This window comes from Xiphias gladius, chromosome 14, assembly GCF_016859285.1.
Source record: "Xiphias gladius isolate SHS-SW01 ecotype Sanya breed wild chromosome 14, ASM1685928v1, whole genome shotgun sequence".
In the NCBI taxonomy this organism is placed as follows: domain Eukaryota; kingdom Metazoa; phylum Chordata; class Actinopteri; order Istiophoriformes; family Xiphiidae; genus Xiphias; species Xiphias gladius.
The window spans coordinates 3,211,432-3,229,205 of record NC_053413.1 but is presented as its reverse complement, the minus strand read 5'-3'; the positions used below and the strand labels follow the sequence as shown (position 1 = coordinate 3,229,205).

General features: G+C 38.5%; 1 protein-coding gene across 3 annotated transcripts in view; it reads right to left on the bottom strand.

Annotated features, from left to right (window-relative positions):
* LOC120798873 (cadherin-12-like) overlaps window positions 1–17,774 on the bottom strand; it is an 87,677-nt gene that overhangs the window by 39,786 nt on the left and 30,117 nt on the right. For all 3 annotated transcript variants that reach the window (XM_040143656.1, XM_040143657.1, XM_040143658.1), the window contains exons 4-6: window positions 13,748–13,867; window positions 7,420–7,587; window positions 7,059–7,246 (exon numbers count right to left, since the gene is read on the bottom strand). In XM_040143656.1, the coding sequence (XP_039999590.1) occupies window positions 7,059–7,246; window positions 7,420–7,587; window positions 13,748–13,867 (476 nt within the window). The remainder of the gene's footprint in view (window positions 1–7,058; window positions 7,247–7,419; window positions 7,588–13,747; window positions 13,868–17,774) is intronic.

Here is a 17,774-nt window from a genome sequence, read left to right as displayed (position 1 = left end):
CATACTGACCTGAATTTGTCTACTGTAGACCAGCGACATGATTATAAAAGGAGAGAGTTAAAACCTCTCTTGGATCAATAAAATTCACTCTGTGTTTCACTCGGCTGACACATAGAATTGTATGGTTAAGTGAGTGGAAAAGGGAAGAGGGCTGATTGGCAGCGAGGGAGCCAGGGAGGATTTACTGTAACTGATTGGCAACTTGCCACAGAGAGTGGAGAGAAACTAGGAGAGTGGAGAGGGAAGGGGTGGCGAGAGGGGAGTAGCTGGCCAGAGATTAGTGTCTGATAGAGCTGCAAATTACCACTTTTCACATTTCATGTGTCCTGTTGACATGCCGCTTGGATAATGCCATCAATTAGCTGTTATGGATATCAAGATGACACAGAGACATCTTAAAAACAATGAATAGAGGAAGGGAATTTGCTGTGTTTGTTGACTGCCTCTTAACACCTGAGGTGGCTTTATGGATTCTGGCTATTGTGCACATCCCGGGTTAAAGTCACACTCCCTGACTTTTAGTATTTGCAAATGCCAAACCTTTCTCAAGTAATGGCGAATCACACCTACATTAACTGATTTCTGGCCACTTAGCGGCAGTGCAAAAAGCTCTAAACACAACACTGACATATTATCACCTGGTTGATATGTGTTGGTAAACAGCTGCCCTATTGCATTTCCAGCAGACACAGAGCAACATTATCATTCATTTGGAGTTGTGATTATGTTGACCTATTTAGCTGCGAAATGCTCTGCTAAAAACCAAAACCATGAGCGGAAAGAGGCTAGAATTTCTACAGAACTGAGGGGAACTTGATATAAAAACACTGATTAGGGCAGCTCTAAAGAGACAAGTTTTAAAATGGTAAATGTAGTCTTCCCAGTCAAAAACAAACACCCCCCCCAAAAAAAACAAGAAAACAGAGGCCTTTCAAACAATTTCCACCTTAACCTGTAGCTACATAACCAGGCTAGATATTTTTAGGTGAGACTTAAGTGTTCAGGAAGAAATGTACTACTTGCTTGAGTTAATGGCTAATCCTTAATTCATACCTGCAAACTTGTGACCTTTCGCTGTTTTGAATCCAAAGGAGGTCATTTGTGAGGGGGGGTGAATCCTAACCCTAACCCGCCTCCCCCTCATGTTGAAGTGGGTGTCAGAGATTACAACTTCGGTGAGAGGATGAAGCAGAACTATCCTTCTGATCAAGTAAAGGGAAAAAAAACACCATAAGAGTGAATTGTGGGAACAGCAATCAGGTAAACTTGTGTTCTCTCCTCTCCAAGCTTGATGTCAGCAAATAACAGTAATGTTAGTTTGATGTGCATCTCTCTCTAGTCTGTCTGTCTGCTGACCTCGCTGGGCAGTGTGTCTTTTTGTCTGTCTGTGTCTTGTTTACCAGCCACTTACAGGGCTGTGTTCTGTGACTTTTTGCCTCACATAGGTGAGAGTGAAATACAACTATTTATTACATTTGATAACCGCCAACGGGCAAAAGTGTTTAAAAGCTGCAGCTGAGAAAGGAGAACTGACATGCATGTGAACATGCACTAGTCCAGACAAGATATGGGTGTGATGGAACTCCTCATGGGCACACGTAATGTTAAAACAAGACAATGATTCTCTAATCTCTCAGTCAAGGTGAGGTTGACAACACTGGACCAATGCACGAAGGAATATATTTAGAATATATTCCTTTAGAATATTCATTAGCAGGGTATTCTGGGCAATATGGATGCATATCTCTCAGTAAATAATAACAATCAAGTATTCAGTCAAGCCACGGTATAAATAGTATTTATGGTTTACAAGGCTCACGGGTCAAGTTAGGAACGCAATAGCTGTAGAGAGCAAAAAACAAATGAATGTTTAGTAGCTAAAGTTCCTGAGTCCTAACTGATGAGTTATGGCTCGTCCTTGAATCAACGTTTTTTAGAACATAAACAAACTGCAGATGATTAACTTAACTCTATGAGGCTATAAGCCAAAGGCCTTTTCACTGTCTGTCAATCTAGCAGTGTATTTGCTAAGACTGCAGTTCACTGATTTGCATGAGAGATCTCATTTTTATCTCAGATGTCATTTCTGATTTGCATTTTGGAAAGCGATGCAGAGTTCTCTGCAGCTGAGCCTACAATAATACTTGGAACGGCAATTGTGTGTTCTTTGAGCTAAAGGAAGGCTGTCTTTGAGGGAAATATTGGGTAAATGACTTCATGCTGCCAGCTCAACAAAAAGATCAGTGATTGGAGTACAAATGCCTCCCAGAGATATGAAAAATAAATATGGCTTAATGATGTTTGGTGGTTCTAAAACATCCGCTGACTGGACTACTGCTGTAAACGGCTACATTTTAATCTAACAACCCTACCTAATAACTATTTAATTGGCTGATTCGATTATATCAGAGACACTAGAAGATATCACTGAATAAATAGACCTGAACATCAATCCAGTGTGTGGCTGCACACTTTCATCAAAGTTTTGACGATGTAAAGCATACTGATGCTTCAAAAAATATGTTGGCATCCTGTCATTCACTTGGAATTTTTGAAAGACAAGCAAACATATGACTAAAGGCCTGAACAAGGATTTCATCCTGCAGCCTGACAACCTGGCTTAATGATTTATAAGTTAACTTAAATGAGGGACAGTTATTATTAAAGCTTACAGAAGTAAAAAAAAACATATAAGACTCAAAAAACAATGCTTACATTTATCCCGAATAATGTCTGAGTCTCCTTCAACAGTGACTGACGTTTCCCTTTTGAACAATGAATCAACATACAAATGACATGTTCCTCAGGTGTACAGTGCACATTAAAAAACTTCATGTCCTCATTATGTTACCCTGTTGAATTGTCATTGTCCTTTTCTATAATAAAATGTTCTCTGGGAAAAATGCACCAGGTATGTCCTCTGAGGTCTGTGTATGTTCACGGTGCAGCTCATTTTTCTCTTTGACCATCTGAAATTCCTTTGGTTTTCTGAACATCTTGATCCATTCCTGTTGCTTTGAATGCTGAGATCCGGGCAAACACAACAGCACTAAGACTTCTCGGCAGAATAGGTAGAGACACACCCTCTCACCCGCAAATCTATTCAGGAATCTTAGTCAATTTGAGATTGTACCTCTACATGACATTAAAATGATCATATCAGAAATATCATAGCTAATACATTTCCTTTTGCTGTTCACATTATTGTCTATATATTGTATATTTTCAACAGGTACCCTGTCTGCCCATTAATTAAATAATTTTATTGAAAAAAATGCCTTAAGTATGCATTCATTGACAGATTCTCACAATAATCCACTTAATTTGTACATACACAAAAGACTTATAGTGAATGAAGCGGCGCCAGTTTACAGCTCATGCGTCAAACTCTGAGTTTTTGCTTTAATATATTAGTAATTTTGCTTTCTGCAGGCAATGTGTGAGAACAGAACTATCATTCAGCCGATGATTCTGTTCTGTCGGTTGGACCATTTTTTATGACAAAAGATGAGTATCAACAAAACTCACCAACGCTCAGTCTGCACTCTCATAAAATTAGCGACAACGACAATGAGCATGAATATGAAACTGATTTGGTCTGATGTCTACTGTAAAATGGTGAACAACGTACAGATCTCCAGCAGACTGGAAACCCAATCAACTAGCTCATTAGTAACAGTAATCTAGCTAAATTCCACTAATACCACTGAGCTCATCTGCAAGGTTAGCGGACAAAAAAATTTGGTTGTTGGAACCAAATTGGCAACAGCAAAGATAAATGTCTTCACCATCAGCATGTAAAATTACATATAAGTCAACACAATATGAGCAAACTGCTGCAGCCCTGTTTTGGTTGTTGCTACTTGTTATTTTTTTCTGTCAATGACCTTTTTGTACATGTCAAACGTGTTTTCTTAATGCGTCTCATTATTTCGGAATTTGTTTCATATTAATCAACACTTAATCTTTCAAGGTGTAGTGGAAAGTACTTTTAATCGAGTACTGCATTTAAAGGTGCCCTGTAGAGTTTTCTTCTCTATATCCTCCAGGACTAACAAATGTTTTGAATGTATTCCTCTCTTCATAAAACATTTGCAAAGCCAATTATTAAAATACTCTAAATTGCACATCGTTTACATCCATGTTTGCTTGCTTGCAATTTTTTTCTTTATTGACTTTGCTGGCACATTACTGCCACCAACTGTTGATCACTTTAACAGTATGAAACAAACAGCAGGATGTGAATCCCATAGCCCTGTGTGCGTGTGTGTCCTCATGCACAATATAAATACTATACTATAAAAAGGAGTTAGTTGCATGACAAATACCTTATCTTATTGTGCTTCTAACAGTTCCATAGTAAGGGATCTGAATACTTCCAACTCTGGAAGATGTGCTAAAACAGTGCTAGGATTAAGACAACAAATAATTGATTAGATGTTCCTCTGGTGCAAAATTATGACCTTCTGTGATATGTTATATGGAGCATAAACGATGGTGTAGGTTCACTTCTCTGCTGTCAGGCACTATCATTTCAGCTTTCCAAAATGTTTACACAGATAAAGTTTTCAGTGTTTGTACTTTCAAGTTTTATCATTACAGCACCAATTTGTGCATAGATATGCACAAATTTTTGAAGAAGAGTTGGGTCAAATGTTTCATAATAGTGTGTCAGCTTCTTTTAATGCTCAACAACTGCCTCTTTGTTTAAAAACAATTAGATGGGACGAAATGTCAGCAATGAAAGCCATGGATTTATGGCTTATCTCATTTCTAAAATAAGAGACATAGCTGGCAAAGTTTTCATGCTTAGAAAGTAGTTGTCCTGTCTGTTCTGATTTAGAGGACAGTCTGAAATAAAAGCCTAAACGGCTTGATGTGACATGACATGTGCGTAGTGTGTTCCAGTGTGTGTTTCTCTGTGGCTGTGTATGTGACTCTGATATGAGGTGGTATCCTTCTAGACAGAGCATTTAACAGATTTTAAGTTTTTTCGAAACCTTAGATGACTCCTTTTGGTGGAGGTCTTCTCTGTGGGCTTATTTCCTTTTAAAACCTTCATGAGGAGTTAAAATCGGTGAAACTGAATGCCGTGGTCCACCAGGAGCAAGTGTTGTATGTTCAAGTTCATGTTATAAGTAAGTGAAATGCAAGACATTTTCACTGCGACTGATTGGATATCGTACCAAAAACAAACCCAAAACAGAAACAGTGAAAAAAAAAAGTTCACACGCAGTCGTAAATGAATCCCTTTTTAAAAAAAAACATTCCCTCCTCTTGCCTCCTCTTCTTTGTTCCTTATGCTTCCCTCTACCTTCCGTTCTATTGTTTCTCCCATCATCAGGGGCTGACACTGCAAAATGAAGACTGCTCTGTGCGTACGAGAGTGTGTCTTAGTATGCCCGTGTGTGTAAAAGGCATCATCTAGTCTAATAACTAGGTTCAATGGAAGGTAAAGAGGCAGAATTGGGATCACAGCCAGATGAGCACATTCCTCCCACTCTTAGATCACTGACAGCACATCACAAGCGAAATGCTGTCGACTGCAAAATCTGCCTCTAAGCGTTTTTTGTTTTTTTTTTCCTTTTTTCGGCAGGTGATACAGTCAGAAACAGTATGTGATTTGAGGGGGTTAAAATATGAATTTTTTTTGCTGTTGTTTTTTTTCACAGAAATTTGCCATTGCCCTGTCAGAATTGCCCTTTAAGCTATTGGTTCTGCAGGTATTTGGTGACATATTCAGCAGGCTAAAGCAGTGAAGTAAGATCCATGATACTGTGTTGTCTTTATACTTGAACACTTGACAATACAGTACACCGTAATATATACATTAAAGAGATAGAGCCGGGCCTTTATTTGAAACTGGCTTATATTAGAGATAGGCCTTTATTTCTGAGTAAAATTTATCATAATTTAGTTATCGGCCTACTATAGTTTTTCTGATTTGCTCCCATTTTAATTTACTGTCAGTGTTTTTTTGCTGGTAATGCTATCTCAACACTTCCTCCATGTTGATTAATGATAAATTCTGGATAATGTACGTCCACAGCATTATTACACAACAGCAGCCATGCCATAATTGCCATTTTATTCTTTTTTAAGTAAAAAAAAAGCTGTTCTCAATTACTAATTCCAGTCATTTCTACTCTACCATTTTTTTGACTACTCTGAAGCTACTGTCAATATTGCTCATTCATACTCATCAGCCACACGGCAATGGAGATGGCTGCCCTACAGCCGTATCAGAGCTGTATTAAGTTACTACTAATGCAAACATTCCGTACTGCTGCTCAATAATATAACTGTTCACATGGCAGACCACAGGGTGGCTTCTGTTGCAGTCACAGGAAACTCAATGTATTTATAGATGATGAAAACAATGGAACGGAACAATAAGTGGCAGCCATACTGTTATGTTAAATTGCAGGCAATGGCCTGCACTCCTCCAACTATTCAGCAAAGTAACAGTAAGTAAGTAACAGTCAACCATCTTATTCTATTGCATGTATGCATTTTCTGAGTGTTGCTGCACCCATAGGGGGCTTCTTAAAACATATTTGCTGTTACCACCAGTATCCACAGGTGTCACCAAATCAACCAGGACTCAAATCTAAATGATTACAATTCAAAAGAGTATAATCCTTCCCATCTATTGTAGGCTTTAATATAGCAAAAGTGTGGTGAGTATGACATGATTGTGTTGTTGTAATTGTTAATGGCGTGGAAATGGACATTATACTGAATTTGCGCATTATGGTAGAGATTATTCAACCCCTGACCCCCCATTTTGGCTTTTTTGGGACCTCTCTTCCTCCCATGGTTGACCATGCCTCATTCCAGATGTTTTGGATCTGGACCTTCGTCTTCCAGTAGTCCCAGCCTCTTCCTTGTGTCTCTATTATTTGAGACCTGGCCATTTTTTGAGAATATATAACCCAATGGATTATAATACATATTAAGCTACTGCAGTGCAGTTTACATACATCAATAGGCAGCTCCTTTTGATGTATGTCAGCTGTAATGAGTTTGTGTTTGCAACTGATGGTGAGTGTGTGTACCTTTTTCAAGAGTACAACTCCCTCTTGACGTTGGCCATTAGAGATGATGTCAAACATGTTGCCTTCATCTCCTGGAACAATGGCATAATCCACCTCCGCATTGCTGCCAGCATCCAAATCGTGGGCCCGAATCCGACCCACTGCTGAGCCAACTGACGCAGACTCTGGCACCCGTAGATGGAAAATACCTGAGAGAATGAAAGAGGAGAGAGAAAAGCAATAACATATAATTTAAGAGGAACATGCAGACTGATTTTATTCACTTCCATCTTTATTCATCCTAAAAGACAAACCAATCGACAAATCATTGACTCATCCAAAAAAATCAAACAATCAAGCATCACTGTTAAGACGGTCTTACTCTTAGCAAAGCGTGGTGGGTTGTCATTGACATCTCTGAGGGTGATGTTGATGGTTGTGGTGGAGGCCAGCCCCCCCAGCTGACCTCCCATGTCCTTGGCCTGGAGAAGAACCTGATACTCCTCTTTCACCTCACGGTCCATGTTAGCCAGTGATGTCCTGATCACTCCTGGTGGATGAGGGGTAGAGGAGTTGTTCATTATGATAATTAGTCTTCCATATAGAGAGATAGACAGACAGATCCAATATATTCCAATTGTAGCTTATATTAGTCCAACATATTATTACATTATATAGATTATATAATAGGCCTAACTTTAGTTCCTCCCAAATTGATCATCTTGTTGATTGTGCTGCAGGCTCAGTGAGAATGAAACTCGACACTATTGCCCCTCTAAAAAAGAAGATAACAAAAGAAAGGAGGTTAGCTCCATGGTTTAAGTCCCAAACCCGTATATCAAAGCAAACTACGTGAAAACTTGAAAGGATATGGCGTTTTTACCAAACTGGAAGAATCCCGCTCAACCTGGCATGATAGTCTTAAAACATATAGGAAGACCTTCTGTAATGCCAGAGCAGCCTATTACTCATCTCTAATAGAGGAAAATAAAAACAACCCTTGGTTTCTTTTCAGCACTGTAGCCAGGCTGATTCCTGTAGCTCTCAGTAGTGACGATTTCCTGAGTTTCTTTAATGATAAAATTAATCTTAATTAATATTAGAGACAAAATTCACCACCTCCTGCCTTCAACAAACAACGACCTATCTTCAAACACAGGCACCTGAGAAACAGCTGTAAAACCCGATGTATACTTAGACTGTTTCTCTCCCATCGACCTTTGCCAACTAACTTCAACAATGTCTTCATCTGATCCATCAACCTATCTCTTAGACCCCATCCCGACTAGGCTGCTTAAGGAAGTTTTACCCTTAGTTAGCACCTCTTTAGATATAATCAATATGTCTTAACGGGCTATGTACTGCAGTCCTTTAAAACAGCTGTAATTAAACCTCTTCTTAAAAAGCCTACTCTTGATCCAGATGTTTTAGCCGACTATAGACCCATATCTAACCTTCCCTTTCTCTCTAAGATCCTTGAGAAAGCTGTTGCCAACCAGTTGTGTGACTTTATACATGATAATAGTTTTGTTGAGGATTTTCAGTCAGGATTTATAGTAGTAGTCCATAATGCTGCAACACAAGTACTGACAGGAACCAGGAAAAGAGATGATATTTCTCCTTTGTTAGCTTCTCTGCACTGGCTCCCTGTAAAATCCAGAGTGAAATTTAAAAATCCTCCTTCCCACCTACAAAGCTCTTAATGGTCAGGCGCCATCATATCTTAAAGAGCTCATAGTACCCTATTGCCCCCCCCCCCAAACACACACACACACACACACACTGCACGCAGGCTTACTTGTGGTTCCTAGAGTCTTTAAAACTAGAATGGGAGGCCGAGCCTTCAGTTATAAGGCTGCTCTACCGTGGAACCATCTTCCAGTTTTGGTTCGGGAGGGAGACACCCTCTCCATGTTTAAGAGTAGGCTTAAAACCTTCATTTTTGATAAAGCTTATAGTTAGGGCTGGCTCAGGCTTGGCTTGAACCACCCCCTAGTTATGCTGCTATAGGCCTTGCCTGCTGGGGGACTTCCCATGATGCACCGAGCTCCTCTCTCCTCCTCTTCCTCTCCATTTATTTCCCATCAGTGCTCGTTACTAACTTGACTTTTCTCTCTCCCGTAGTTTTGTGCTTTCTTGTCTTTCCCCTCTCTCTTCCTGTTGCGTTCTGCAGGCATTTCTGCCCCTGGTGCTGCAGAGTCTGGATCTCTGACTGCAAACTATCTACCGCCCCCCTGATCCTGTTCAACACCCACAGCTTCAGTTATTATGATTATCATCATTATTATTATATTTAGTTTTATTATTCTACCTATTATTATAATTGTTAGTTTTATTATTAGTGTCATTATTATTACTGTACTGTGCTATGTTCTCTTTCCTCCCTCCCTTAGTGTCCTAAGGGTTCCTAAGACCAGGTGAAAGACTTATTGTCAATTAAAGCAAAAATGTCCTGGATTCATTAATTGATTTGAGACTATAAGCAACAATGCTCTGAGCAGCTAATCAGAAAGAAAAACATATACGACAATGAGGTCCTTTAACTTTATCTGCATTTTTTTGTAACTGTATGAATTTAAAATTTATTTCATGAGGCTGACTCTACCAGTGATGCAATTGAAAATCGACGTATCAGAAAATCCGGTCTTGACATTGAAAACACAAATATGAAGGAATAATCAGTCAAAGGATTTCACTAACTAATAGGTTAGTGTGGTAGTTGGTAGTATTTGGTAGTTTAAACTGTGAGCGGTGATGTTCTACATGAACAGAATATCTTCTGCCAAGGTTCGAACAGTTTTTGTTGTTTTCCATGAAAGATTTTCTAATTTTTTGTTTTGTATGTGCTCTCCTCTTTGGTATGAGGTAGATGGGACTCACTTGGAAAAAGGACGTGTCGTATATTTCTACGCACCAATTAGGATTTAGCAAAGAATGAATGTGTAAGGCAGTTACGGGATTGTAACAGTGGTTTTTTAAAGGTATTGTTAACAGTTTTTTAATATTAAACGGAAGAAAAAAAGAAGTGCTCAGTACAGTTGTGTCATTCCGAACAATTCTTTCGAAAGAACAAATCTTTTGGGTGAACAAACTGACCTGAATCACTTCCTGAAATGATCTGTTAATTTCTCAATTCAGTTGAATTCTCAGTCAATCTGCGAGCGAACATGCAGGGAAACACTCAAATGGAGGCCATTCTCTCCTCCAAGCTAATGACAAATGTAGCCAGGAGTTAGCAAAAGGTAATTAATGCGCTAATCAATAGCCTAATTCCTCACGTGGTTACACTTACAAAGCCACATAAACGCAAATGGACACCTCCAAGTTTCCTGTTTTCTTAACCGACATCTCCGATAAACACAAACTCAGACTGTTAGGCTGGCCAGTATGAGAGGAGAGTATAGAGACCCACCATGCTACTGCACCTGTGATGGGAGGAAAAAACTCACTGCATGAGTGAGCCATGAGTAATAGTCAGCTCCTGAGACTGTCTGAGATCCTTTCACTGCGAGAAAATGGTGCACGTTCAGTGATTTGTTCACCTAACATACTATACAGTGAACGTGAGCCCTGAGTGATAGACCGTGGCTCAAACTTCAAAAGTCAGGTCCAACAAGTTCAAGAGTAGTGCTGAACCGTAGATCAGTTAAAAAGACTTAAAAGTAGGTGAAAACCAGTGTTCATCTCTGATGTTCAGTGAGGAAACTTTTAAAATATCAAGAATTGTAAACAGAGTTTGGCATGTTTGTCAAAGTGTCAGCACTTATGGTTCCAGAGGCTGGAAATGATGAGCAATCTACACCGTTTGGCCGTGTTTCAGTTCAGTGAGTTGGATTACGCAGTCGGAGCTCCGATCAAGCACTGAACAAATCGGTGAATTAATCTTTTTAACAAATCTTTTTAATTAACTGATTCTAGTGATTCGGGACACTGAAAAGAACTGCTCTGGACATCACTACTTTTCGGCTCAGTTTGCTGGAGGGGTGTGCCAGTGTCTGTGTTTGATTGACAGCAGCTGGCAGGCTGTGAGAGTGCCGGTGTTAACATTGTTGGGAAGGAGACAAAGCAGACAAGTTTGTGCTGTGGCATAAATGTCATGGGCAGACAGTGTGTTAGTAAGGACCACACCGGCAAAGCCCCGCCTGCTGACAGCAGAAAAAAATTAAGTTTTAGTGGTACCGGGTAACTTAGAAATTAATATAATTCTTGATTAGTGCATGAAATAAAAAGTCCTTGGTTGCTGTTGTTATTTATGATTTATTCTACAGTATAAGGTTAGTGACAAGGTAGTAGTTTTAAAATGGTGTTTAAAATTGCACTTGTCCCAAGAGGCCGCTATGTGGGGATGACACAATGCCCTGAGTGCGGGAAAACAAAATTACTCATGCCCAAAGCTTTTGGGAATGAAAGCAGATGGTACAAATTTGATGATAAGTGGGGTGGACAGCTTGTTGCCCGCCTAACTGATTGGCTATTTGCCAAGTACTGTTGTTATTCCAAGGTATTCCTTTTAAAGAAAAGAGCAACTGCAGTTATCATGAAGGAAGTGAATTATCTTCTACAGCATAAATTTGCCTCCAAGTCTGCCTTTTTAATGAAAAATTGAGATTAAACACTTCAATTACCACCTGCAGTGGGATATTGATATAAACCAGACAGCTGGTAAAAATAATAGCAGATTTAATATGGAGTGGTTCTCCAGGGAAATTGGCCAACTGCTAGCTTGTCAAAGAAGGCACTTATATGCTTCTTGTGTATGTTATTCAGAGGGTAGTGTATCTGTCTTGAACAGGCTTTCAGGATCTAAAACATCTCTCTAAGAGGATTATTAAACATGAAAGCAGCAGGAGTCATCCCGACAACATGGTTTAATGGGGCTTGCTCAGCAGAGCAAACATAGCTAACATAGCTGTCCAAACTGGGAAAAATGGGAAACTGAGCAACATAATAAGCAAGCCGAGGAAAAAACAAGTACTATATGTGCTGAATCGGATTATTACCTGAATTAAACTGTGTAGAAAATTTGAAATAGAATATTATGTCGAAATTTAAAATTCTGTAATTTTATGGTTTTGCATCTGCCCAAAGTAACAGTTGCTCCACTCTTTTTCCCACCTGAAAACACAGTTTTAGGTAAGTTTACATGTTGTTTAATGTGCTGCAGCTGAGCAGCTCATCAGCCATCTAGCCTGCAAATGTGATAATGTTAGCCGTGCATTATTGCCCAGTGAATGTTTGGTGGCTTATTCAAAAATCCAAGGTTTGTTGTTCAGAATCTGTGGCTGTTGTGTTTTGTAGCAGGCTGTGGTCTCGCTCAGTGTGACTGTCTACTTTGTCTATGATACAATGCTGACGTTGCTTCAAGATTTGAAACAAGGTCACCATCTACCTAAACGGATACCTAATGGTATTCAATTAAATTAAAGCAAGACTAGGGGCCACCATGATGAAACCAAAAAATAAATAAATTACAAATTTCTGCCTTTTGGTTCCAGATTTTTTTCTCAAATGACAACACAGGACAAGTGATTTACAGAGCTGATACAAATGCTATAGCTGACAAAAAATGCAATTCAGTTTCAGTTGAACTTTAGAAAGTCAGACAGGCTGTTCTACAATGTTATCAGATAAAAAGAGAATACAAATAAATAATGCTCATCAATTTTGTGACAGCTATAGACTAGCAGAACTAAACTGTATGACCAGCTGTCTTCACATGACATGAAGTTACACAGTTAGGTGATACAATGAGAACTGAACTAAGTCAATGACAACTGAGCTGATGAAGACTGTATGATGTGGTTCAAAGCCCCCCAAAAAGCTATTAAATGGACCCTGAGTCAACAATGAAATGAAACTGAACACTTTGGTAGCACATTAAAGTTGAGTCTGTGACAGTTCAAACGTTTTCAGTTCACATTAAGGATGGCAAAGACACAACAACAGAACCACTCACTACTTGAGCGTGACCTAAAGGTTGTGACTGAAAGAGACTGAATAATGACATTAGGATATAATGATGAGGTGAATGTTACTATGGTTTTAAAATGGCACAAGTTCAGTCTGAGTTATTACCAAAAATGTATATTGTTATGTTATATTATGTTATGTTAATATTAATATAAAATGTTCTTGGTGGCTTTTAATTTTAAATTGAAATTTATGGGTAGTTGTTCAACATGTGATCATTCATTCAGGGGGCAAGGTTTAGTGACTTATAAAGGTCCCAACTGGAAAGGGAACCTGGTCACAGTTACTGATAGATTCCAACATTCTTTTCCTAGTTTGACACATCACCAGTAAAACCACCATTGTTTCAAGACTTAATCACTGATGCAGTCTGTACTCATGAAAAGGCTGGATGGTGAGGCATGTTCCTCCTCTGGGTGAAAATCAAACATGACACTCCATGTTCAGAGGAATTAGCGCTCAGCTGAAATGTCTGTTAAAGGACTGAAAACCTTAACATCCCTTTCAGTGCTTATTTTAGCATTCAGGTGCAGGACTGAAGAGAAACTCACTCTCAGAAGTACTCGCTGTGTCATGACTGGTTGAATTTCATGCTCTCTAGGAGAGCGTGAATACAGCTGGGAGTGTAGGTTCATGGAAAAGTCACAGATCTGTTAGATACAACTGTATGAGTAACTCTTGGTTATAATAGAAGTTGTAATGGAAAAGTTCTAACATGTCATGTGTTGCTGTCCTCTCACCTGTCTTGGGGTCCACAGAGAAGTAGGGTTGTCCATGAAGAATGCTGTAGACGATGTGTGCGCTGTTGCCATATGTGGGGTCATCTGCATCTGTAGCAGTCACCTGTGTCACATAGGTTCCTAAACAAACAAACACAGGCCCACACAAACATTATATAATTATATGTTTCCCTTTCTCAACGGAACAATATGTCCTTGGTTAAGTGTCTTGTCTGAAATGTCTGTGTGCTGAAAATTTTGTACAGTACTACAGAAGAAAGAACCATGAATGCAATGATTGTAATGATTTTATTTTATCCCTTTCATCTCCAGATCACAAGTTAATTAGAGACTTTCCTCCTGTAAAAAACGATCCCACAGGTCATCTGTGCCAGCAGCTTATTACAACCTATAGTTATGTTTTATTGTTAATAATCACTACGGCCTCCAAGAACTTATTTTAACCCAAACCACGATCTTTTCCTAAATCTAACCAAGTAGTTTTGTGACTAAACCGAACCAAATAGTTTTTGTGCCCAGACCTAACCAAACCATGACTGTTCCACAACGTTAACCACACACTTTTTATTGTTACCAAGGGTCACAAAGGTCTGGTACGTCTGCCTAAGCAACCTATATGGTCACTTTGGTTGAATGACTTGTTAAAGAGTTATCTTGTTATCTTGGGAAAACAACAGTTGCTTTTACGATCATAAGATAAATATCTCATTTACATGAGAAACGAAATAGTTGTTTGAATCTCTCTGAATTTGGTGATGTTCTGACTTTTCATCATCGGTTTTCAGTGAAATGTCTATTAGATGGATCGCCATCTTTAGTTTATGATCAAATACCTGCAAAAACTAATTATATTCCCGACTGCCTTAACTGTACTTTGTGTTTAGTACTAAGAAAATGTTGAACATTGTAAACATTACATTATATGTTAGTATACTATTTAGTTCAAAGTACAGCCTCACAAAGCATGGCTGTAGACACTTATTTTAGTACAACTTCTTTGAACACTAGTAAACTGGGTGAAGCCTGATCAAAAGTCCAGTAAGGGAGCATTTCTAGAAACTTTACAAATTAATTATAATGCTCACAGATAATGACTTATTGGCCATCATCAAAATGCATGAAAATTAAAAGTCAGTGGCAGTTCAATGGTTTGACCTGCATGTTCACAGTGATTTATCCTGAGCAATCCAATCATGTCAAGAAACAGCACAGCAAGGAAAGAGTTCTGATGTTTTTGTCTCATGCTGTTGGCAACAGCATGAGAAACTAGCTCATCCAAACCTAATTAAAAACTAGCTTCACTGTGCAAAAATCAAAAATGCAGAGAAGAGAGATGGAGAAAAAAGAGTACAAAATGAAACTATGAAAGCACATGAAATGGCAGTGTCTATGCCAGTTGAAAGACAGGAGTACAGTCCTGGGTGAAATACGTATGTAGGCTGAGACAGAAACATATGGAGGTTGCTAATGACACTAAAAGTTTGTTGCTCCAACTAGACAGTAACAAAACAAACCTATAGAAAAGACAGCCCTGTTGGAGCAGTGAACACCAAACATAGGAAGAGAGTCTTAAGACTAAGTAAAGACTAAGATTAGGCAGGCTGAAAAGAACAATCACCTTTTTGCTACACAGAGATGCTAAACTATCTGCAAAGTCTGGGAACTTGGAATCACAGTCAAGATGTAACAACATACGGATACTGGGCATCCTGGAGGGCTCTGACTACCGAGTAAAAGAGCAAGTACTGCAGCTAGCCTGGAAGCAAGGCACAATTGGGTACCAACAATGGAACTTCTACTTTAATCAGAACTACAAGAGTGAGATACAAAGGAACAGAAAGTGGTGAGGGATGTGATGAAGAAACTCAAGGAAAGAATATCAAGGCACAGTCTCCATATCCTGCTCAGCTGGAACTGTTCCTGCAGTTGGGACAAAAACATGTAGCACACTAACTGTTGCTGTTTCCGTGCTCAAGGAAATGGGGATTCATGTTGAAGAGGTTTAGACCGAGAAATTTCAGAGAGACCTGAACAAGAAGAGAGGGCTGCTGAATATCACAGACACGACATACAAACTCTTATCTAAGTGGCCTCATCCAAATTAACAGCATGGTGAAGATTTAAATAAGGACACCAAAATAAATAGGGTGAATGGTGATTGTAAACATGTATTTGTTTGTAGAAAATCTTCCTAATGTCAACCACTTCACAATATCAGATAAAATTCTATTTCCTATGTTTCTCCCTAACTAATAAAAGCACATGGGTCTTTATAGCAGACAAATATTGATAAAGACTGAAACATTGGTTGGTTTGAACCAGAAGCAACTAAAAATCTAGTTAGTTTGCAGGGGCACAGTATAGGGGGCATATTGCTACTTCCAGACAGAATTTGTCACACATCTCTGCTCTTCAGTGGAAATTCATTTTAGTTTTGTATCTATTCTAGTTTCTTTAATAATAATAGATTTTCAATGTTCAGAATTTTTCTTAACATGTTTTGTTATTCTGTTATTTGCATTAAGTATTGAACACCTTGCTGAATTAATAAGAAAAAATAAAGACATACTGTATATTGAGTAAGATACAATGGGAACATAGGACATAAAATACTTTATGGAAGAAAGGTTTGATTTAAATTGACCAATAAGGGATTATTTTGGAGTAATCATTACACCTTCCACTGCACAATTATGTAAAACCAATTATGGGAAATTGCTATATGAAATAAAGAATGATTTTCTTACCCTTAACTTACCCTTTGATAGTTAGAATAGATTGCCCCAGTTTAGAATTATTAGCACAGTATTCAAAAAGAGAGTACAATTATTATTGGTGTTTATTTGACTCTGAATCCAGCACTTTTTATGCTTGGTATCCTACCTGAAAATATACCAGAAATTAATTTGAGCTATTGTTAAAGGATTTTGCTCCTTATACCAAAGTCTCCTAGTTAAAGCTGCAACCACCAAGCATTGAGCAAAGGGTTGAAATGGTGTATTTATATGGAAAAGATAACAGATAGGCTTCTATTGAGATGGACACCACTTGTACAGGCTATGCCGGAACAATGCATTCAATATCTAAAGCACCTCCAACAAGGAGGACGGGTTTACACCCATTTCTGTTTTTTGGTTTGTTTGTTTGCTTATTTGTCAGCAGGATTACACAAAAAGTACTGAACCGAATTTCCACAAACTTGGTGGAGCGATGGGGCATTGGCCCGGGAAGAACCAGTTAAATTTTGGTGCCGATGCAGTTCAAAGGGGCAGAACCAGGAATTTTTCTCCCTTTCCTTAACATTGCAAGATAGGGCATGTTTTCAATATACTGTCAAATTCTCTGGAAATAATGTATGGGTGTTGTACAAAATCAGACATATTTATGAGATCTGGGACTTTGTATAATTTGGTGCAGATCCAGATAATAATCTGATAATAGATCCAGATAATAATCTGGATCTGGTAGAAGAAAATGCTGAATCTACCTTTCATGTCTAATATTTATGACTTACTATGTTTATGACCAATAAATAATTTATGTTTCCAGACTACTTCCTTTTTTCCTTTTATTTTTCTATTATAAGAACTAGACAGACATGTAGGATTGTTTGGCCTTTGCAGAGGTAAGCCTTCTACTGAGTGCCATTCTAGTTATAGAGCCTTTATTTATGTTGATTTTGTCTGTTGGTCAACTCCTCTGTAAGTTGTCTTTTTATGTTAAATTGATTGAATAAAAAGAACACAACAACACTTCAAAACTAAAATTCAAATGTATATGTTCTGGAAGACATTACAAGCTGTGACACAAACAATATAACTTAACATGTGAAGTATGAAGCAAGTGTTCAAGGTATATCAGAAACTCAATGAAAATTCATCAACTCCACAGAAAACAATTCAACAATTCAGTCATGCTTTGAAAGGAGAAAAAACGTGGCTGCATCTATTCTTGAAAGTCAACTTCTCATAGATAGGGTTATGTTTTTATTATATGGATGCTTGTGCTGTTTGCTACCATAGCTAAT